The sequence below is a fragment of the Carassius carassius genome, chromosome 15, assembly GCF_963082965.1.
Source record: "Carassius carassius chromosome 15, fCarCar2.1, whole genome shotgun sequence".
Lineage (NCBI taxonomy): Eukaryota > Metazoa > Chordata > Actinopteri > Cypriniformes > Cyprinidae > Carassius > Carassius carassius.
The window spans coordinates 15,918,018-15,941,501 of NC_081769.1; the positions used below are offsets into that span (position 1 = coordinate 15,918,018).

The 23,484-nt window shown below is 35.5% G+C and overlaps 4 protein-coding genes across 7 annotated transcripts; 1 reads left to right on the plus strand and 3 right to left on the minus strand.

The window, feature by feature from the left end:
- Positions 1-1,234: 1,234 nt before the first annotated feature.
- On the minus strand, positions 1,235-7,065 carry si:ch211-149k23.9 (germ cell-specific gene 1-like protein). Of its 2 annotated transcripts, XM_059567025.1 has the most exons (6): positions 4,858-7,065; positions 3,678-3,866; positions 2,658-2,705; positions 2,342-2,494; positions 2,135-2,246; positions 1,235-1,985 (listed from the first exon to the last, which is right to left on the minus strand). In XM_059567025.1, the coding sequence occupies exons 1-6, from the start codon at positions 5,051-5,053 to the stop codon at positions 1,613-1,615; spliced, it is 1,071 nt and encodes a 356-aa protein (XP_059423008.1). In that variant the 5' UTR covers positions 5,054-7,065; the 3' UTR covers positions 1,235-1,612. The 2 variants fall into 2 exon arrangements, with proteins under 2 accessions (XP_059423008.1, XP_059423009.1); XM_059567026.1 differs by lacking the exon at positions 2,342-2,494.
- An 820-nt stretch (positions 7,066-7,885) lies between these two features.
- On the minus strand, positions 7,886-10,691 carry atg12 (ATG12 autophagy related 12 homolog (S. cerevisiae)). Its single transcript, XM_059567027.1, has 4 exons — positions 10,540-10,691; positions 9,574-9,710; positions 8,474-8,536; positions 7,886-8,108 (listed from the first exon to the last, which is right to left on the minus strand). Exons 1-4 carry the CDS (start codon positions 10,640-10,642, stop codon positions 8,049-8,051), a joined length of 363 nt encoding a protein of 120 aa, XP_059423010.1. The 5' UTR covers positions 10,643-10,691; the 3' UTR covers positions 7,886-8,048.
- A 2,845-nt stretch (positions 10,692-13,536) lies between these two features.
- On the plus strand, positions 13,537-17,014 carry LOC132158231 (uncharacterized). Of its 2 annotated transcripts, none has more exons than XM_059567558.1 (3): positions 13,537-13,694; positions 13,845-13,911; positions 14,966-17,014. In XM_059567558.1, the coding sequence occupies exon 3, from the start codon at positions 14,975-14,977 to the stop codon at positions 15,881-15,883; it is 909 nt and encodes a 302-aa protein (XP_059423541.1). In that variant the 5' UTR covers positions 13,537-13,694; positions 13,845-13,911; positions 14,966-14,974; the 3' UTR covers positions 15,884-17,014. The 2 variants fall into 2 exon arrangements, with proteins under 2 accessions (XP_059423541.1, XP_059423540.1); XM_059567557.1 differs by having other exon boundaries at positions 13,538-13,694; positions 14,953-17,014.
- A 668-nt stretch (positions 17,015-17,682) lies between these two features.
- LOC132158257 (glutamate-rich WD repeat-containing protein 1-like) lies at positions 17,683-23,186 on the minus strand. 2 transcript variants are annotated; one of them, XM_059567595.1, is made up of 8 exons: positions 22,910-23,186; positions 21,748-21,865; positions 21,474-21,633; positions 21,134-21,344; positions 20,617-20,759; positions 20,346-20,537; positions 18,264-18,616; positions 17,683-18,191 (listed from the first exon to the last, which is right to left on the minus strand). In XM_059567595.1, exons 1-7 carry the CDS (start codon positions 23,169-23,171, stop codon positions 18,308-18,310), a joined length of 1,395 nt encoding a protein of 464 aa, XP_059423578.1. In that variant the 5' UTR covers positions 23,172-23,186; the 3' UTR covers positions 17,683-18,191; positions 18,264-18,307. The 2 variants fall into 2 exon arrangements, with proteins under 2 accessions (XP_059423578.1, XP_059423577.1); XM_059567594.1 differs by having other exon boundaries at positions 18,260-18,616.
- Between the last annotated feature and the right edge of the window lie 298 nt (positions 23,187-23,484).

Below are 23,484 nucleotides of genomic sequence, written 5' to 3' on the forward strand. Positions count from 1 at the left end.
TTGTTATCCTGGATTATCTTTGTGTGTTGTCAATGCATGGCAAAGTTTGACCAGATATATACTTTGGCACACAGGTAAATGTGAGTCTGTATATGAGAGGGTTTGCAATATTTTGTTGGAGAGAAAAGCTCTTAATGACACCGTCAATTCCCTCACTGTCTTAGTCTAAGTTAGGATAACTGACATAATCGCCTGTCCAACATTCCAAAAAAGACTTTAAAATCTCCAACTTCCTAGTGCAGCCTCTCTCTCTCCATTTCTCATTTTGGATTTCTTTAATATATCATCTTTTTCTCTGTTTTGCCATATTAAATATTTGTCATAATTAACTTAAATTTAAGACAACTGATGCAAATACAAGGGGCACTAGGAATAAGTAAGTATACAGTGGTTAAATGGTGTATGTTAAAAACGTGCAAAATACTTACATTATCATATAGTTCTGCTCTCAGAAGTGTGAAAAAACATAACTCAAATAATCTCACCATTTGATGGCTGCAACAATTCAACACTTAGTAGATATTTCAAGCAACGCTTTAGAATTTTTACATTAACATTTACATCATTTTATTTATTTGTTATGTATTTATTTATTTTGTATTATTTGTCATGGCTTGGGTGTCAATTCTAAAACCAAATAAAAGAAACAATACAATAGTGTATTAAAGAAAATTACAGTCATTGTACTATAAAAACATCCAAGTTTCAGAACTCAGAACTTTATAGTTAGTCTAAAAACAGCTTATATTGAAGCCAGTCTGCCAAAAATGACAGCTTGTGGAATGTGCCACTCTATGATGTAATAGTGTGACTAAACTCCACCTCCGCAGAAGAAGACTGTTTAGCCCCGCCCATCGATTCCTGCATGTTATGAGAGAGGTGAACACATAGATCTTGGTTGGTTTAGGAGTAGCTGTGAGGGAGGGTTTAGGATTAGGGGAGGAGTTAGGATTAGGCAATCAGGTAGCGACTTCAACGAGGGGGTGCATAATCTGGCAGGGGTGCAGAATTCGGCACAACACCGGCTATGCTGGATCCGACAGTAATGTCACAACACAAGTGTGTGTTTTCATTATGTGGTCACTATTGTTTTGTCTGTTAAACAGATCGTGTGATATGAGTATTTATGCATTTTAAACCTAAATCACTGCAGTGTATATCTGTGAAGGACGTAGACTGTCAGACATACACAACTGTTAGCCAATCATAGTAGCAGGTGTTTACTTCGGAGTCTACAATCCGCCAGAGCAATTCAAATAGAGCGTTCTGATGAGGAGGGTTAAAACAGGACAGAAAATAGCCTATCACTTCTAAATTATGATGTTTTTTAATGTGAAAATCTTGATTACATTATAAGGTGACCTCAGAGAACAGTACAAAATAATAAAAAGGCAGTTCATCACCCTTTAAAAAAAAAAAAAAAATCTATCAACTGGGCATCAGTGGTATATAAAAAAAATGTTTTAAATCTGTTTGATTACTACCATTCTTCAAGTTATTTTCTTCTGTGTTCCACAGACAAAAGAAGGCCATATATGTTTGAAATGACATGATGGGGACTAAATAATAACACATTTGAGTGAACTAGCTCCTCAACTCACATCATCAACAATTAACAAGGAGAATATATTCCATTGATGGCCTCCTTCATCTCATCCATCTCTCTCTCACAGTCCTCACACGAATCTTGTCCGCATCCTCCAACCAGTACCAGGGTGGGCACATCCCTCTCTTGCACCAGTCCCATGCTCCCATTGGATGCCCACATAGAGTCTATCACCCCATTTGGGCACTGCAATAGGCCGCTGACGGAGTACAGCCCTCCACCTGGGACCACCTCATTGTAGGACGGAGCATGGCTTGTAGCACGGGTCTCCTCTAATCGAAGCCTCTGGCGGTGACGTAGCTCAATGACTGTTTTTGTGTAAGAATTAAGGGTCATGACTGCAGCCCCCATGCAGCAGCTGAAAGACACCCATGCAAGCCTTGGAGTCGAGAAGTGAGTGAGAGGACCATGCAAAAGAAAGAGGAAAATTTGTAAACATCTATTAAGTTGTTCACTTCAATCAAATCACAATCAAGCCGAACTTCACTATACATTAACTGGGTGAAAATATTTTGCAGGTGTACTCACGCAAATGACCAGCCATAGTCCCATGTCTGAGGTCTCCAGTCTTTGGGACCCACGATCACAGTTAGCTGAAATACAGTGGTGTACATCATATGAGCCACCATCCCTAACAGTCCTGAAAAAAAGTAGGGGGAAATCAAAATAATATACATTAACAATAATACAATACTAAAATTGACCACAAGAGGGAACCAAGGACCACTATATTACCTGAGAGCACTGTACATATGGCTGCGAAAGCGTTGATTTTGAGTGCATGCATTTCTTTACGAGCACACAACACTTCTACCCACAAGAGCAGAAAGCCCATGCCCAACAAACTGATGTACATGAACTCAGCAATCATTGACAGCCACAGAACACCTGCAGCAGGCAGAGAGAAGCACATGCACTTATATGAACAAATACTGTACAAATAGGTTACAGAAAGCCTTGCAGGCACAGTTACACCTACATACATTATTGGTTATATCATGCAGAGATCATTTCATACACACACACTCACTCAAACACACTGCTATCTTACCATGAGTCTCTCCAGGAGTAAGATCCAAGAACCGGCGGCACCGTTCTCCTGTAATGTAGCAAAATGAACAAGAATACCAATGAAATACAAAGTCTGACACACTCATGTTTTTGATAAATCAATGGTATATAATTCATCTTAAATAGATGTGTAATTTTGATTTTTTAAATTACCTCTTTATTTTTACAATTACTTAAGATATGAATATATCAAGATATGATTGTACAATGCTTTGTTTTTTGACATGCAAAAAAAATAAAGTAAATTGTGTGCACAATTTACTAATTTACTAATTAGAACGAAATAGTTAATTGTGCACACGATTTAGACTACCATTTTTTTTCCTGTGTGCCATGTGTGGTGCCCCATAGGACAGTATGTGTTACAAGTAATGATTTTTATTTATTTATTTTTAATTACATATATTTTCTCAAATTGGAGCCAAATGATTGTAAAAACTGTAATTTAATGAAAATGACAGGAACAGTTTTCTCTGATATGAAATATGTTATTTACCATCATGGTTCAAACTCTTCTGACTTTCTTTTGTTCCATGAAATACAAAAGGAGAAATTTGACAGAACTTATATGCAGCTCTTTTCCATGAATTAACAGTGAACAGTGAGTAGAGAGTGTCAATTAAAATGACAAAAGCACCATAAATGTGATTCATACTATTGTGCTCTATATACCAACTCCTCTGAAGGCTACATTTGATAAATTTGTGAAGGGAAAAGACTAATCAAAGTCTTCGGGGTAACTAGAAAGATACAGGCAGGTGAGTTTGATCAAGGTTAAAGTTAAACTTTGCAGGAAACTGGACTTGGACAACTTTCAGTTTCATTATATGAGGAAGAACAGCATAAAAAAAATCCAGCCTAACATCTCCTTTTGTGGTCCATGGATAAAAAGAACATGATAGGTCAGAAACAACATGAGGTGAGTAGATACCTCAGGATGACACTTTTCATTTTTGGGTGAACTATAACTTTGTTGTCTTTTGATGAGCGGTTTTCCTACCATCAGCATGTTTTTCACAGGACTCCCAAAATCCTGTGTGGAAATATCTGAAGGTATACTTGTCTTCTCCTGTCTCCCAAATGTAGTGCACTGCATTGGCCAATTGTCTTTGTCGAATCTTGGCTAGTTCCTCCCTTCGCTTTGGTGATAATGTTGGTAGTGGGTTCCGTGGATCTGGGGTGGGGCTTTCTGAGGAGAAAAGAGGGCAACCAATGACCCCTGACAGTAACCTGAATGAGTGGATGTTACAGTCAGTGTTTGCATCAGTAACATTAGTAGTGGGGATTTTTCTTTGAATCTTTTCGCAGGCTCCTTTATTACACCAGTAGATGGCAACCATCTTTATGAATGAACCAATATGGTCAAAACATGGATTGGACAAGAAACAACACCATTGCTGTTTAGATATGTGCAATTGTTAACTGTGCTTTCCTTTAGAAAGCATTATAAAATATAAGATACTCACCCAAAAAATTAAGATTTGCTCAAAACCCACTCAGCCTTATTTAGCCTTACATCACTTGCTCACCAATGGATCCTGTGCAGTGAATGGGTGCCGTCAGAATGAGAGTCCAAACAGCTGATGAAAACATTACAATAATCCACAAGTAATCCACATGACTCCAGTCCATCAATTAATTTATTATGAAGTAAAAATATGCACGTAAGAAACAAAACCATTATTAAGATGTTTTAACTTTAAACTGTTTTTTCTAGCAAAAAAAAAAAAAAAAAGAAGTCCATAAACTGATAACATTTCCTCCAACATGCAGTATTTCTTTAGGACTGTTTTTACTTGTAATCAGTGCTTGATCTTGTGCACATTTCTCTCATGTTTTTATCATTGGAGAAATATTTAAAAAAGAAAGGTACATTTGTTTATTACAATCACAGCTTTTTGCTGAGTTGTGTGGATTACTTGTGATGTTTTTATCAGCTGTTTGGACTCTCATTCTGATGGCACCCATTCACATCAGAGGATCCATTGGGGAGCAAGTAATCCAATGCTTAATTTCTCCAAATCTTTTCTAATGAAGAACCAAACTCATCTACATCTTGGATGGCAACAAGGGTGAGTAAATTTTCAGCTAATTGTAATTATTGGGTGAACTATCCCTTTAATGCCATACTTAAATTGTGATGTTGGTCTGAATATCAGCATGAATGTGATTTGTCACACCTGTAGTGTAAGGTTCACTGTTGTTCTGGCCACAGTTCTTCATCTTGACAGGTGACAAGCAGAGAGGTTTGACCACCTTGTGCGTTCCTTCACACCAGTAAGATGTACAGAAAGCCAGCACAGATAACGCGAGGGCAAGGGAGGTCAGGAAAAGAGAGAGCAGGGAGCGAGAACGCCTGGACATGTGCTCCAACATGCTACCCAAAGTGAAGGCAGAGTTGGTTTATAAAGGGCAAACAAGGATCAGTAACCAAGAACAAGAAATCTTTTGAGATGACAATGAATTTGAGAAAATTATATAAAGCAGAAATTAGTAAGAGAGCCCTGTGACAGATGGTGGGATAAATGAAGATGTGGATTTATTAAAGGAGAGGGTCAGATCAGGGAAGAACCTTAGTAAGAGAGGAAAGAACAACATATGTCACAGGCTTATATGTTACACTAAGTTCTGGACAGATGTCTTTTATCCAAAGACACAAAGAAAATCAAAATGTCCTTGAAGAGTTTTAAAAAGACATATTACAGGTACATCCCAGCACTGGACTTTTTGTGTTAATACTTTCTGGCACTTGTATATCATTACACCGATTATTATTTAATTTTAATGTTTTTTATTTATTTTTTTGTTTTATATATTTTTAATTGATGTCACTTACTTATGCTGTAACAGAAATCATTACTTAATCACATTAAACTGCTTTATTAGATATTATCTGAGTAGCCCTTTATAGGCCCTAATTGTGATTTGTTATGTAGCTTTGCAAACTATAGGCAAATCAGAGGTTAATAAATTGCCCAAACTTCCTTTAATTTCAATCTGATTAAAGGAGCCTTATGATTATTACCATTGCTTCTTCTAATATCAATCATATTCAGTTCCACTCACTAGTACACATGCCCTTGCTGAATATTCAAGATTTTAAGAATTTTAACCAAAAAAAAGAGGGATCATTATATCTTAATAATATGTGCTGTTACCTGGATCATCAATGATTGTTTGTTATGTTATGAGAAAGTTGTTAATGAGTCCCTTGTTTGTCTGAAGCGGTTCAACTGCCTGCAGAACATCAGAAAAATCCTTCAGGCCCTGCACATTCTTTGCATAATATTCTAGCATCTTCTGCATATTATAACCATTTCCAACAATGACTGTACGATTTTGAGATCCATCTTTTTACAATGTATATATTTTTAACTGTTCTCATTGTAAAAGGATGGATCTCAAAATCATAGTCATTACAACTACTTCAAAAGGTGAAAACAATCACAGATGCTCTAGAAGGAAATACAATGCATCAAGAGCTGGGGATATGCAATTGTTTCTTGTTTTGTTTTAAAGATCTTATTTTTAGCACTATATTCAGTATTCAGTGCATATTTGGTACTGTCCTTTAAAGGCTACTTAAGATTTGTATGTTTCCCAGAATACAAAATATGTTCATCCCCAATCATCCAATTCAAAAAGATTACCACATTTATATATCCAAAAATGTTTACATCTAAAAATCACACAGTCGCTGTTGGAATGAGTTCAGTTATGCAGAAAAACCATAGAATGTGCAGGACCTGCAGAATTTTTCTCAACCCAGGACAAACATTTGTTATGTTAAACTGCTTATTTGGGATAGTACTAAAATACAAAAATATACATGCAATTTTTATGATCCCTTATTTTATTAAAATGATTAATATCTTGCATATTCTGCAAGGGGTATGTAAATTTATGAGCAAAACTGTATAATCCAGAGATAAAACATGTTTAAGTAATGCTCAATAAATGATGTGAAACTATTATTTATTTTCAGTGCAGCTCTGAATGGGATTAAAAATGAGAAAAGGGAAAAAGAGGGAATTCGAAAGGATTACGTTTGAAGTTACGCGATGAAATTATTAGTTAAGCTCTTGCATTAAGTCTAACTTTACTTGTAATCCTCTAATAATCTGTTTTAATCTGTTCAGGTTTTGAAGGTGTGCATGTTTCTTTTTTTACTCTTTTAAGGATACCTATATTTTTTTTTTTACATAATATATGGAGTTTATAAACATTTGATTTTAAAATACATTACTGTGGGTTACATTAACCAGATTCAATTTCAAGGGTTAGATCAACTGGAAATAGCTTTTTAAGGCAACAACTGAACATTTCCACATTTTACAGTTTATTACAGGAATGTAGAGCCTACATTTAAAATCATTTGAATGTGTTTGTTAGTGATATGAAAGACAAAATGTCTGCTAAACACAAATGTTTGATCAAATATTTATTTAAGAGTACAACCGAATGGTTTTCCTTTAAACTGCATCATGATCTGAAAGCAATAACTTTTATGCATTACATTACTACATATGCAGAATTCAGAATTAAATAGAGTGGTTTTACAAGAAAATCAACAATTATTCTGCATTATAAAAGCAGATTTTTACCTGTGCACATTAATCTTCTTACATCACGTCCATCGTAATAATAACTCCCTATTTCGATCCATTAATTTGTATTTTATTCCACCTTCTGTGCATCTGTTAAACACAGAAGGTCCTCGTCTCTTTGGTTCAGCATGCAGTTTCCCTCCTTATCCTTTTGCGATTATTTCTGCTTTTCCCCCTTTTGGTACAATCCTGCCCAAATCTCCTCCTTTTCCTGCCTTTCCTTGAAAATTGGTGTCACTCTCTACCAAGAGCATCCATAATCCCTCTTCAGTCCATCTGTTAGCACCGTCTCCATCTTTCAAGCCTGTCTTCTTTTACATTGCTCCACCGTGCCTTTTTAAACATCCCTCTGTCCCACCTATTCTTCACACCCCTGTACATCTCTACCACCCCTTACATGTGACCTGTTCTGTCCTGGGACATTACCCACCCCTCCTGTGAAAAGTAATCACTCTGTACTACTGAGAATCACATATTTCCCTTGTCCTTTTAAATCACTTCAACATGAGCTTAAACATGAAAAACATGCATCAGAATTTGTTGCTAAAAGTATTTGGTGTTCTTATGATTTCCAACTTAAAAAGTCCCATGAGACATTGCATTGTTTGACTATGTTATTTACATTTTATTATTTACAAAAAATAACACATGGAAAATCAATAAGTTTTAAAAACAGTCATGATGTGTGAGTGATGTTTTTGATGCTGTATGTGTGCAGGTGTATAAATGAAATGGAGAAACAGGGAGAAAAATAAGTCGCACAATCATCCCCAGGCCTGTGACTTGCAGTAATGGAGAACTAGTTTACCATCACTTCCAAAACACTGTAAAACAGAGCAAAACAACAAGGTTTACCAAGTCTATTAGCAAAACACACTGTCTCTTCATAGAAATTAAGGAAACTAAAATTGCATTATTATGGCATACCTATTTTTATCATTAATAAATTATAAGTTAAAACAGAAACTTGTGCAGACGTATTGTTGGATTATTATTATTTTTGTGGAGCTTTGATTTTACTTAAATAGTCAGAAAATAAGCAGGTCTTTAAACATTTTTTTAGATGAATACTTGATGTTCAGCATTTGTCAGCAGTGGCTGCACTACTGTGAAAATGGCAATGTGAAAATTTCAGTCTACATACTATTTTCTTACTAAGCCAGATGTGCAACAAAAAATAAAATCATACCTCGAAAAGCACACCCACTTCTTGGTCTGGTGATGGAGCAAATGACTGATTGACATAAATGAACTGGTAGAGGAGCAGAAAGATAAGAAAATAAGAAAAAAAATTCCTGTTTGATTTCATGAGCGATTTGACATTGATTGGATTCATCCACATATTTATGAAAACATGACATACATTTTATATATATATATATATATATTTACATTACATTTACATTTATTCATTTAGCTGACGCTTTTATCCAAAGCGACTAACAATTGCTATATATGTCAGAGGTCACATGCCTCTGGAGCAACTAGGGGTTAAGTGTCTTGCTCAGGGACACATTGGTGTCTCACAGTGGATTCGAACCCAGGTCTCTCACACCAAAGGCATGTGTCTTATCCACTGCGCCAACCCCACCCCATATATATATATATATATATATATATGAATATATTAAATTTATGTTATAATTATTTTATGTAACAATTATTTAAAATGTATGGGTCAGAAGACAAAAAGGTGATTTTTTCCCCCCCATACATTATTAGAATATTTCCTGTTAAATTTTATCATACATTACTATTACATACATACATACCATTTTTACCATAATTTATAGGAATCTTCGTTAGAATCTTGTTAGGCATATTTAGATCAAGATATTGGGTGACATGAAAAGACTCTCTTTTAATGAAAGGGCGTCTCTTAAAATCTAATTGTAGTTTTAAATATTTAGCTATCTTTGCCACTATCCTTTAAACCACTACATTTTACCACTCATTTGTCAGCAATTCAAATTATATAATGAAATGTAGAATGATTAACTTTTCTTTATATATTTTAATAAGTACAGGTCAGATTAAGTATGTTGTTTCATTTTTAAATCAGTATGTGTTGCAATGAATGACAAAAGTTATTTGACACAAATATAAACTTTACTTGCATTTAACACATGTACATGTTCTATGTACATAAAATCACTTTTTTTATTTAATTTGATGCAGACACCAAAACAGATTTCAAATCTTTTAACCCTATAAAGTATATATATATATATGTGTATGTGTGTGTGTGTGTGTGTAATGAGGTGTTCGTGGTGGGGGTGAATCACATACCAGTTGTTCACTAGCCTCCAGTTTGAGAAAGCGTGAGATAAACTGAGCCAGTGACTGTACTGTCCTCCCTCTTTCCACGGACCATTTTTTGGTCTTCATGATAGGCGCATCACCTACTGCTTTCAACAGCACATCAACTGAAATATAAAATGAGAATAACATCATATACAACATAATTAGACAATGTGTGGGACATATTTATTAAAGGGATAGTTCATCCAAATGTAAAAATGATGTTGTTATTTACTCATCCTCATTCCAAACCTGTAAGAGTTTCTTTCTTCCATACTATACAAGTCACTGGCTACCGTCAACTGTTCAGACACCCACATTATCTAAAGTATCTTCTTTTGTGTTCAGCAGAAGAAAAGAAACTCCCAAAGGTTTGAATCGTTTATTTAATTAATATCATAGTATCTCTATGTTTAAAAGTACACTACAAATGCACATTCAGAACAATTAAGTAAACTTTTCACAAGGGTCTGCTAAAAATGTACAGGAATATGACTCTGTACATCAACAGAAGTGATAAAGGCTTTTCAATAAAAGCACTACATTAATTAATATGGTTCAAAGTCGCCCTGAGTTCCACGAAGGGGTTCATACCAACGCAATTTAATGTGAAATATTACTCGGTAATGTCTATTGTTGCATATCTGATAAAATATCACCTAAACGAATGGTCCCACTATAAGAATGGTTTAGGCCATAAAGTGAATTAACGTTTAGCATTAACTTTCTTTAAAACCTTAAAAAAACACCACTCTTGCAATCCCTGTCAAAGTAAAAAAGCACGTGCCTGCTTGGCCAGACATTGGCTGCCTGTAAACAAACGGCAACCTCATTGGCTGGCAGAGCAGTCAATCTCCGCGAAATCACGGAAGTAGCATAATAAACACAGCAGCAGCGTTTAGAAATTAATGTATAACCGTTTCTCTGGTCGTGAATATAACACCAAAAACATACTCTTTTTCTTCTCATCCGACGCTCCAGTTTGTTCAGTGGCAGCATGCTGTATCGAAGGATCATCTTTTTGAGTTTCTGTAGGAGATTCTGCGTTATCAGACATCCTCCAACACACAACAGACAGCAACACTAGACGGAAGAGACGTGCTGACGCTTTTCAAATTAAAAGTCGCTGTTGCGGTTTTTTTTAACAGGTTACCATAAAAAGACAAAAAAGAGATAAATTTATTTTATATTAATTTATAGTTTTGTTTACATTTTATGTATAGCCTATATTAGTTTTATTAAAAATTTTATTATCTTGATTTTTTCAACTGGAAATAAATAAAACTATATATATATATATATATATATAATTTTAACTCAGTTTATTGAATTAAATTAAGGACCTAAAGATTTTAAGCATACACCACTGGGTGGCAACATTTTCATCAGAATGGTTACTTAAGATAAAAACAACTAACAACAACTTCGAAAGCTTGTGGTATGATTGTCTGACGTGTTAAACAGATATTTATGTTTTCTGGTACTAATCATAGACTGTATAGTATTAATGAGATCTACTGTATTGCTTTTATTGCACCTCAAATGTAAGTAGCCTACACTGTTTACTTCAGGGGCATTCCCTCCAAGGGGGCAAGGGAGGCAATGTCTTTGGAAATTGGATGACAAAATTAGTAATGTCGATATTACTAACATAAATCGCAAATATTACTAAATATGGCATTAAAGGTATAAAAGTCACTCCGATTTTATAAGTAACACTGTCAAACAGCAACACCCGCAGGTAAAGTTACAGTGGAGGCTTGCCTCCCTTCAGCCCATAGACTTTCAGCAGAGACCCTTAGCACGCCATGACTGTTCTGTGGGAGAGTCGCGTGAGAGGAGGTTCTGGTTGAATGTGATTGGTTCGTGCGATAAATCCCGCGTCTTGTTTTCGTCCAAGCTCTAGGCTTGAATGAAGAAAATAATGGCATTATTGACTAATAATAAAGTAAGTAAACAGTTCTCCCGCTTAGATACCACTAGTTTGTCACATCAAAATAAAAATTGAAATGGTCTGAAAACGTGATGACTGCGTCAGTTTTATTAAGCATTCAGCTTGATGACGTGAAATATAAATCTTCCTGTCTGTGACTGTTTACAGAGCTTTTATGACGATGAGCCGGAAATAAGTTGACTATTAAAAAGAACAGCTTAATATCAGTTCGCAAATAAAAAATATAAATATTGTTAACATTTTACAATAAGGTGTCTTTTAATGTGTTAACTAAAATGAACAAACAATGAACATTTATTACAGTAGAGCTATTTATTCAGCTTTGTTTACATTAGTCTGTACAGTTGTTCAGTGTTAGTTCAAAGTGCATAAACTAATGTTAACAATCAACTTTTTATTTTAATAGTGCATTCGTAAATGTTAAATTTATCATTAACTAAGTTTAATAAATGCTGTAGAAGTAGGCTATTGTTCATTCTTAGTTCATGTTAACTAAAGTAGTTAACTAATGTTAACTTCTGAAGTCTTATTGTAAATTGTTCCCAATATATTGTTCTAATTGTTACTGCCTTTAGTTATTATTTTGGGAATAAATATAAAAATGCATAAAAACAATGAGATTTATAATTAGTGTTAAAAATATTAAATAAAACAAAACATAATATTAATAAATTATAAAATAGCATTATATTTGTTCTATTTTTTATGTAATATTTATTTAACCAGGAAGATGTGACAACATTAAGTGTAGGGGCATTCTAAAGAATTTGCAGGAGATCAAAAACAAATCCATGTTTATTTTATTATTTTAGCATTGTAAAAGTAAAAGATTGATTTTGTGTTCATTTATGTAAAAGGATTCTCTAATCCAGTAAACCACTCAGTAATGCTGGGCATTATGTGTGATCTCGCACACCGGCAATACTTCCAGGCATTCATCATTGTATTAGTAACCCCATAGATAGTGTATTTTAGTGTGACGTAAGCTGTGCTAAGAAAGAGGAAGTGATGTGATGTGATTCATGGTTCAGCTGCAGCATCCTTGAATTCTCTTCCCAGGCAGGAAATCTTGGCCACCAAAGGAGAAAGACTCTCAATTGTAGCCTTTAGTTTATAATTAATTTTAACTCTATAAAGACTGCTTTGTGTTTGATACATTCATTTTTAAGGTCGATAAATATATTTATGTATACATTCATTTTTAAGGTTGATGTATATATATATATATATTATTTTTTCACTGAAAAATCTGTTATGCACGGTCTTCGCTTACTCTGATTGATAGTTTACATTTGAGTATATTTAAGTATAGCAGTGTGTGTGTGTGTGTGTATGATTAGACACATCATGTTAAATGTATTAGCCTATATTTAAATATACAATAAAAAATATAGAGCTTTTATTATAAGACAATAAGATTAATCAGTGATATAAAGATAAACTGATATAAGATTTAAAAAAAAAATCTATTACTATTCTATTAGTTTTCTTTCTTTCTTTCTTTCTTTTTTCCCCTTACTATTCTTTTGCATGTTGTGCTTTACAGGGTCAACTTTGAACTTAAAAAAGTCTTTAGCTTTATCATCCTGGCCTTTGCACTTCTAATATTGATAGTGAAAGTCATTTACATGGAGATACAAAAACAAAATACAAACAGAGCTTTAGAACAGGTTGATTCGATAAGCTCTGCTTGAAATGTTGACAGACGGGATTCCACAACGTGTTTCATTGTGTTTCATCCATGGCAATAAACTAAACACAATCTACAAATAGTCCTATATAAAACCCTATATGCTTTGTTCATCTTAAACCCTGCTACTCCTGAATTACTCCTGATTCTACACTTGAGTGAGGTTGGACCACATCCACACATTATTAAGACGAAAATCCGTGTGAAATAATTTTATTCTGACAGGGAAAATACACAGGCTGCGTCAGTCAGTCCTTTCATTCAGTAACACAGCTGTAGCCAGCTCCCATACAAAACTCACGTCACTTCCTCGCCCATCCCTAAAGGGAAAAAAAGAAATATCGGAGAGAAGAGCGACGCCAGTAAAGTCAGTAAAATAGGGAAAGCGAAAGATATTTAAAGAAACATTTGGTTATAAGAAGAACAAATTCGCGCAACCTCACTGATAAGCACGCGGTGATCAAAGTAAGTTTCATTCCGTCGTTTTAAAGGAATCTGATTCGATAACTCAGTTGGGCGCGTAACTTTTGCACTTTTGGAGACTTTGCACTTTAGGAGACCTTCATTGAATTAAGCTGGAATATTTAATAACACATTGATTTTTGCTTTATACAGCTTCATTGGACAGGAGGAAGCATTCCTAGACAAGGCAGGTCTTCTGCTTAAGATTATAAGACCACTGGTAAGAGTTAACTTACTTGGCTCCAATTAAACTGTTTCGTTATTATAATGTGTATTAAATGTGCATAAAAGTTGTTTTATAGTATTCATCAGCTGAACTAGCCTCAGAATAATGTGATTGTATGCATGTAATCAATAGACCTGTTAAAGGCGTCAAACTGATTCGCTTTCCAGCTGTTGCAGTTGTTTATGAATAGTTCAGGACACACAAATGGCGATTTTACGCATTTCTTCGTATAAAAACGATTGTCAAATGATCCCAAAATGGATTTTTAACAACAATAAACAACAAACGCGCTAATTATAAAACTAATTATAAAATGTTTTGTCGAAGCAATTAAATATAGTTTTATTATAATAAACTATCCCTGAGAAAGGAAAAGAGTTTCCTTCAGAGCTTCAGAAAACAGTCTCTTCATAAATCTAAATAGTAGATATCTAATCAAATAACGTGTTAAAAAGATGAAACCTTGGGCACGTTCATAATGTTTCTCTTAGTGTCTCGACCTCGCCTCGCGAGAAAGCTCGAGTGAAGAATGCACTTAAGCACGCGCTGCACATACAAGTCCGAGCTTGGCTTCAGCGTCTGTCAGCTCCTCTTTTTCACAGCCTTTACGCAATCATACCGCTTTTTTTTTTTTTTTTTTTTTTTTTGCGACCTATTGATTTCATATCTGACTGTGAATAAAATATGGAATTTATCGGGTATTATAACCACGTGTCTAACATCTCCCTTAAAAATCAGAGTACCACTGAATAAAAACTTGGATAAGGAAAGATATTTTAAAATGTGAGTAGCATAAAATAACCATTAAATATAATAAAATGTGAATATTTATATTATTTTAATTTTGAATATAGGAGATTTAGGAATGTCACTAAAAATCTACATTTAAATTGAATAATACATTCAAAACAAATGTATACATACAAGGACCAATATTATATATATATATATTAAATAAAATCTAATGGTTAATTATAAAGAATTGTATTGCACTTTAAATGTTTATTCCACCTTTTCCTTCATCTGACTTTGCAGTTTCATTCCTCAGTTTGCTACCATGCCTCTCCACAAATCATCTTCTCGAACCCCGCGGCTGGACCCCACCATGATCTCCGCTCCACTGGGTGATTTCCGTCACACCATGCACATTGGTCGAGGTGGAGATGCTTTTGGTGACACCTCCTTCCTGTCCAGCCATGGCCCCTCTAGTCCTAATCCCACGTCTGTGCAACAACCAGCCATGGGAGCCACTGTAGAGACCACAGACAATCAGATGAACCATAACAATGAAATTGAATATGCAGAAGATAGTGGTCCAAATGAGCTCCGGCACTCCGATTCAGTTTCTTCCTTTGACCTCGACTTGGATTTAGGGCCTTCGATTTTAGGAGATGTCCTGGGAGTGATGGACGGAATGACGATGAGTTCTCACAAAGACAATGAAGACGTGTTTAGTCCCAGCAGGAGCTCGAGGGATGTGATGATGTCACCAGGGAATGCTGCCAATGAGTTGAATGAGAGGATAAGGATGGAAAGTATGACCACAGAGGGGAGCCATCCAGATGAGCAGTTGAATGAGGCGAACGGTGTGAAATCAAAAGGGCTCAGGCCCAAAGTGCGATTCAGCAACAAACAAGATGAGATCATCGGTCGACAGGAAGTAATCGAGGGGCTAGATGTGGAAGTAGAAGAAGAAATGGGCTTGAGACCAAATAAGGGGATGCAAGAGATTAGTGGGAGAACGGCTCATGACAAAGACCCAAGACAAGCAGTGGTGGTTAATCAGAAAGAGGACAACTCTCCAAGCCTCTCTTCCTCAGTGAGCTCAGAGTATGAGGGAGTTTCACTGCTGGACCGGAGGAGAGAAGACCAGCATCTTTCAGAAACAGATTCAGAGGAGGAAGGTGCCAACGGACAACAAGGATACACTTTTGAGGATGAATTTGATGATGAGATTGGCCTATAAAAGGACATAGTGAGCGATTTGAGGACCAAAAATAAGTCATTGGCATTTGGATCATGACATACGAACAGAATTATTCTTAAAAAAAAAAAAAAATCCATAGAGAGAGAGTTAATGAAAATATCTTCTCGAGGTAAAAACTGGACAATCTGGAACTTTCCTTTCCAGGTTTACAATGGTGTTTGCTCATTTTGGAACTATTTCATGAAAGTAAGACAATGTTGCGGTTTTGTTTTATTGGATTTACTACAAATTTTGAAAGTCTCCCATGGACAGTGTGATGTCTTACAAAGAATTGCCTATGAACAAATCTATTCATACATTTCCCATGGTCTCAGCTATATAAAATTGAGCAGTAGATGTTCAGTTTTTCCAGTTCGTAACTCCGTTATAGGGCACTTTACCTTCTTCAGGTAACTGAACACAGCTTTAATCTCAATGGAGAGTGAATACCTGCAGTTCAACCTGAATGGAACAAAAAGGTGATGCTTTGAATGACAGCTGACTTTTTAAAGCCAAACACAACATACTAAGTTAACTAAATTATTGTTTATATTATGGTTATCTATAGTGCCTTACACGACAATGTTTTTCAACTTTGACTTGCTTAGTTTCACTGAAAAGTCAACAATGAAACGTTTCTTTTTGTGGGAAGATGCAAGGTTGCTGGATGCATTCACAAATGCTGGAATTTTCTCCTGGGAGTTTTCATCATTACATATGCATTCATATCTTAAAATGCAATAAGCAATCACATTGTGTATTGTTTTTGGAGATGTACTCGTTTAAGAAGTGTAAAAATGAAATGCACATAATAGTTACACACTACAAAGTAGTCTTAAAGCTGAACAGCTGCAAAATGCATATAGCTTTTAAACTGTGAATGAAAACATTCTGGTTGATTATTTGACTAGTTCTCGACTAGATCCATAAAAATAAGCATGAAAAGCTTTAATAGGTTGAGTTTCATTTTTAAAAGCAGTTGCTTTTGTCTTGCTTTCACAGTTGTTTGATTTGAATGCTGAAGAATATATAACAGACAATCAGTGATTATTTTACACTCCAAACCACTCTGCCAATTGAAAAAATGTTGGGCTAGACCAAAGTGTGTAATTAAAGTTTTATTCAACTTTTTGTGGCATTTTGCATTCTTTGAATGTGTTGAAGGGAGGCAAATGCATTTCTGTAAGCATGCTATTTTTATTGATTTTTTATTTTTATTTTAAAGGCAAGTAAATAAATGAATACTATCTTTAACTCCCTCCTATTTTATTTTAATTTCATCAGCGTGGGATCATCTAGCCTTAAGATAGCTTCAGGAAGGTTGGATGGATTGACAGATCTGTGGATGGAATGATAAATAAATAGAAATAAGATAGTTTAGTTCAAGACCTCAAAATAATTATAAATGTTATACATTATGGAATTGCTGTATATGGTGTTGATGATTTACAAATGCCACATACATGACCACAAGTTCAGAGTTCAAAGTTTATAAGGTAACAATTGCTGGAAGTGGAGTTAAGCATTTACAAAAAGGTCTACAAAAATGTAAAGCAGTCCTTTCTTCGTACTTACACTGGAGGGTATCCTTCAATATTTAAACCATTTCAAAACCTCTTTCTAGCAAGGGTCGATCAACTTATCTCAGTCTTGAAAGAAAATGCAGAGCACTCATTGTGTGTATAATTTTTTTGTTTTTGAATATAACATGATTTTGTCCATCTTTTGCATATTATCTAGGATTAGCACATTTCCTTTAGTTCAAGATGTTAACTGAAAAAAAGACAAAATGCAAAATGAACTGTTTAGTTGGCATTTATTTTTCATGAAGAAATAACAAAAAGAATTCTGTTTATTATAATATGTGTGAAGGCTACTATGGTTAGAACCATAAAACCAGCAGTCTGCCTGAATAATTAAAATCCACAGTCTGCCTTTAGCAGCTTTAGACTGAAAGACTAAAATATCTTTCTCTGTTTTGTCCATTATGAGAAAAGAAGTCTTTTTTTAAACTGAATGGATACCCAAGGAAAAGTAAATATTCGGTAAATATACTGGTGTTATAACTAATGAATAAAGTTAATACACAAACAACAAACTGGTAGATGATTCAGAACGGAGTTTTAATGAGTACTTAATGAGTAATAAGTATTTCTGCCTCAAGAAGTTGACAAATTGGTTCCAGAAGGTGTAGAAAAATGAAAGAAATGCAAACCTAGATGTACCATTCATCCGCTTATGTACATTTCAAATGATACACGTGTATATTCTTTCTGCCTGGAACTGTACACTCTCTCTCTCTGTCTGTCTCTCTTCTCACTCACTCACTCACTCACTCACACACACACACACACACACACACACACACACACACACACACACACACACACACACACACACACACACACACACACACACACACAGTTAAACAGAAATAGTTCTGAAGATGTTGAATCCCGACAGCGCAGTGGAAATGAGAACTCCAGGAATCTGTGGGTGCCAGTGGAGCTCCTTCACTTCTTTCTGGCCCTGGTGAAGGAACAGTAGCTGAGGTGGTAGCTGTTTTAAGCCCTCTGCCTGTTCTCCAATGTCACATGACTCCACGGATAGATCCCATTGGCTGACAACATCATCAGCTCCAGAAGCGGCAAACACACTGGAGTCAACAGGGTTCCACTCCACTGACGTCACGGGAGCACTGTGCTGCTTAAAACTGGCCACTGGACATTCAGACTGAAAGAAAGAAACACCAATGTGATCTCACTAAACAATATACAAAAAATAAATAAAAGATTTATTATTTTAAAAGTTTTGTTTATTTATACTTTTATTCAGACAGAAACAACAAATTTATCATCAAAAAAAGTGACAGTAAAAACATTTAGAATGTTATAAAAGATCAGTTTAAAAAATGCTGCTCTTTTTAACTTTCTTTTCAAATAATCACAATAATATATAAAAATATATAGTAAGCAGCACATTAATAATAAGAAAACAATGTTTCTTAAGCACCAAAACAGCATTATCAGAATGATTTCTGAAAGACTGGAGTAATGCCTGATGAAAATTCAGCGTGGCCATCAGAGGAAAATGTACATTTTAAAGTTCCCATGACATGGATTATTTCCTTTTCTTTAAATGCTTTTTAATGTTTCCTTAGGTGTACTTATATTGTTAGTATGATTTTTACATTTAAAATTTAGAAATAAAAAGCATTTTTATATCCTGATATTAGCCCTCTGGCTTGAATGCTCTGTTTGAAGGGGCGTGTCTGCTGTGAGACTCAGAGTAAACGACAACTGTTGTGATTGGCTGACATCTTTGCATTCGAAATGCGTATTACATGTGGAACCCCTCTCAAATTTACATTTTTATATATATATATATATTTACTATTACAGCTGTCGAGATTAACGAATCCTGGAAGTGTTGATTATATAATTATTTTTCGAATCTTGTCCCATCACATGAAAGGCTGCAGTGATGAGCAGCATTGAATAGACAGAGTCTGTTTATCGCGTGAATGCAGTGATCTCGTCATTATTGCAACACGTTTTCTCTCACAAAATGCTTTCACCACAACTAACAGCAAACACATGAATACAGTAAAAGCTCTGTTGTGCAGCATAACAGCGTCATTCATTGTAACGGCAGTTTAGGCAAGTGTGCAGATATACTCACGATGTGTGACAGCTCCGAAAAAAAAGGGAGCGTTCTTTGTTCGCTCTCTGTAGTTAAATCACAATTTAAATAACAGATTTGTTTCATGCTACTAAGAGAAACAACGTGAAGTTGATCGTTTCGTCACTGGCTTGATTCACTGATGCATAAACAGTATTAAACGATTTAGAAAAAGTCTGTGTGAACTTGAATAATTAGCTACACATCAGTAATCACTGATCACAGATCAGGCATTAATGAACACTGTTACTCACTGTTTGTGCCGGTGCTGTCGAATCCATATCATAAAAGTCTGTTTGTAACGCCTGTGCTGACATTGCGACTGAATTATATGTAAATATTTGGGCGGGCAAAGCAGAGAAAGGGGATGTAACATTTCTCCTTATAACGTCACCAGGAGATTCAAGATCAGCCCGTTTGAGCTTCCATCTTCTCAAAGGCAGAGAAAGATAGCAAAATCTCTATTTACACCGATTAGAATTTCTAGAAACTTGGGGACTATATACAGGTATATACAAATATAATTAATTTGACTATATACAAATTAATTTATTAATAAAACTACATCCTCATTTTAAAGCACAATTTCACAGTAGTGGTTTGCAAGTACGTTTTTGGAAACACCCTAGAATGGTACACCCTATTACGATACACCTAACAAACAGGCATGAAATGCTTCTTCAGGAGATTCCAGATAGACTTGTTTCTTTAAATGATTTAATTGGTATCGCTTTAGCTGAAAAATAAACATAAATATAAGTTTCCTCTTGTTCATGCTCACCTGGAACTGCCTTAAATCCCAGACTTTGAGGAGGCCGTCGTCTCCTCCAGACAAAATAAAAGGTTCAGTCCGGTTCCAGCTGATAACATTGATGTCTGAAGAATGAGCCTCATTGGCAGAGAGCATGGAATTAGGTGGTGCCCTTATGTCCCAAATGCGAATGGACTGATCCACTGAACAGGACGCAAAAACCTGGAGGTGCGGGAGAAGCAATAATTAACCATTACATCCACTTTCATTATACAATATTTGAATATAATCATTCTCATACTGTGGCTTCAGTAGGTGACCACTGCAGGTCCTCAACAGACTTGCTGTGTGAGCTGAAAGGCCGTTGGTCAACTTTCCAAGTCCCGCCCTCCTGTGGCTCCCAGACATGAATGTTCTTCTTGCAGTCGCCACTTACCAGGCGTCCTGAGGCAAGGAAACATGACATGACTTGAGTCTTAGCCAGTAGTCCCATTAATCTAGACATCTGTTTGTAAGGAGGACGTAAGACCCTGTTTTCTCTGTTACATCCACCTTTTGATGTGGCAATTTGTAACTTAAATGTGCAAGGCTTTCTGTGTCATCTGCTTCTAGCATGAATGTTGCTTGATACTGCACACTGGTATTTGTTATCATATTTTAATGTCATAATCAAACATATTTATTGGTTTCTAACAAAACTACTTTTTACTGTCTACTGTTGTGGCAAATCATTAACAACTTTCACACATTTCCAGAAAATAGCTTACGTTCGCTTTGAAAAATAAGTTTGATATAATATTACAATCCAAATTACACACCTGGTACTTTGGGCGACCAATCGATGGCAAATCCTTCTGACATGTGACCAGAAAAACTGAAAAGAGGCGTGGCTTCCTTCTGCTGCTTGATGAAGGCCGACATCGCTGCCGAACTGTGCACCGCCTCAAGCTGAGGTCGGAGGTCAAAAATCTCCACCTGTCCTTTCTCTGACCAGAGCGCAGCAAATGTCTGTTCGCCTCGCTGGGTCACCTATTAAAGTAAAAAAAGATCATAACTTTAGATGATGAGTGAGAAAATTAAACTGGTTGGACTGGAAAAAGCTGCAAGACTTTAATTCTCCAGAGTTATAAAAACATTAATGAGAGTAACTAGACTTACTCGGACTCTGTTGATCCCACCATAATGTGGCATCATGGCCAGTTCCAACTGTGGTTTCTTCTCCTCGTCCTCATCTTCATCACTTTCTTCGTCACTGCTTTCATTTTCATCTTTATCTTTGTCAGTTTCATAAAGACTGTGCATGCGCATCACAATAAGCCTGGAAAGAGATGAAAATGTCATCATCTTTGGAAGCCAAACATAACCAAAGTATTAGATGATTCTTGCAGAACAATAAAAGTAGCAAGCTCTGACAGCAGTCATGTCAGTGTACCTGTTGCTTAAGGCAGTGTCCGCCTGTGTACCAGCACACAGAATCATAGAGAGAGGAAACTGCTCACGCCCTTCTCCTTCATCATCACGCACCACATCAAAACTCAGACATGGGGCACCTGCAGGGCAAAGACAAGTCTGCTTGTTAGAAATTAAATTTCAGAAGACAGAAGGTATTGGAACAAAAACATCTGGTTATTGATAACATTGTCCGGTTATGATTCCCACCGATAACCACCCCCATCTCTCTCCCACTTCTGATCTGTCCTGTCATAATAAAATACCAAATATAAAAAAAATAAAAAAAGTCCTGGTCATATTTCACTAATTTAAAAAAAATAAAATAAAAACTGAATAAAAAAATAAAAAATAAAATTGTGCACAAAAAAATATGATGTTGGGTGAAGAACTTCTTAATCTTAGTTTTGGACATTTTATTTTATTTGTTTTAGTATGTATGTATGGATGCATGCATGTATGTATTTATTGTTCTATTTTCATTGAGCACAACAATTCATGCTCATTAATTTGTGGAAAAAACTGTGTGTGACAATACTGTTTGTTTTACTGCCTTTTATGTTCACCGTTTATCAGTACTGTTATTTTACTTTGCAACATTTGAATTGTACTACATTTACATTTAGTCATTTAGTAGACTCTTTTATCCAAAGTAACTACTGTATTACAGCAATGAGAATCATCATTAAAATAACAGAAAAAGTAAAAATGTTTAAATTACTGTAAAGAGAACTGGTAAACTGCCCTTAAAAATGGCACAACATGTAATAATAATACTAATAATAATTTCGTATTATTGTAATTTACTAATATTATTATTGCAATGCAAATATGTAGCCTACATTGAAGATCTATAGGATTTTGTGTCAATTATTTTCCTAACACTTAAATAAATAACTATTTCTAAATACTGTAACCTATCCTGACATTTTAATTTTAGATAATGGCACATTTTTATATGTTGCCTGCTCATATATATAGTAATTCAAACACTATGATTACATTGTTACACTGCACATAAAAAAAAAAGAAAAAGAAAACATGTTATAGTATGGTACTTTATTTTGTCGGTAGACCCATGTTAACCGCAGCTAACCATATCTCGCTCGTGCATGTTTCTGTTTAGTGATGTTGAGCACACTGACCGGTCTGGCACTCGTGATACATGCGGTAAGCGGAGCGGTCCATCTCCAGCTCTTCTCCCGGCTGAAGCGGCTGCAGACCAGGGACATAGACCTTCCCCTCTCCGTCCCCCTTCTGTCCTTCTCCCTCCATATCATCCTCGTCGCTTCCACTCGCCTCCATGTCCTCAAACTCATCGTCCTCCTGAGGCAACGTGTCTTCACCGGCCGCCGACATTTTGAGAGCGGAGGACTTCCGCTTCAGGTCACGTGGTTTAAAGCGCATCCTGAACCCTGTACAGAGTTGGACAGCACGCGGGAACTGTTGTCTCAGAGAGATCTTTTACAGAAATCCTTCTCACCTTTTGTCTTTTTTATGGACCAGACTGTAAAAATCTGTACATGAGATTTGACTGAGATATAATTACCAGTCTTGACACTTTACAATGGATCCATAGTTAACTAGATTAGTTAACATGAACTAGCAATACGTCTAAGGCATATATTAATCTTAGTTCATGTTAAGTTGCTGAATTTACTAATATTAAAATCAAAGCAGTATATGTAAGTATTTAATGGACCTGAGCTAAAAAACTAAC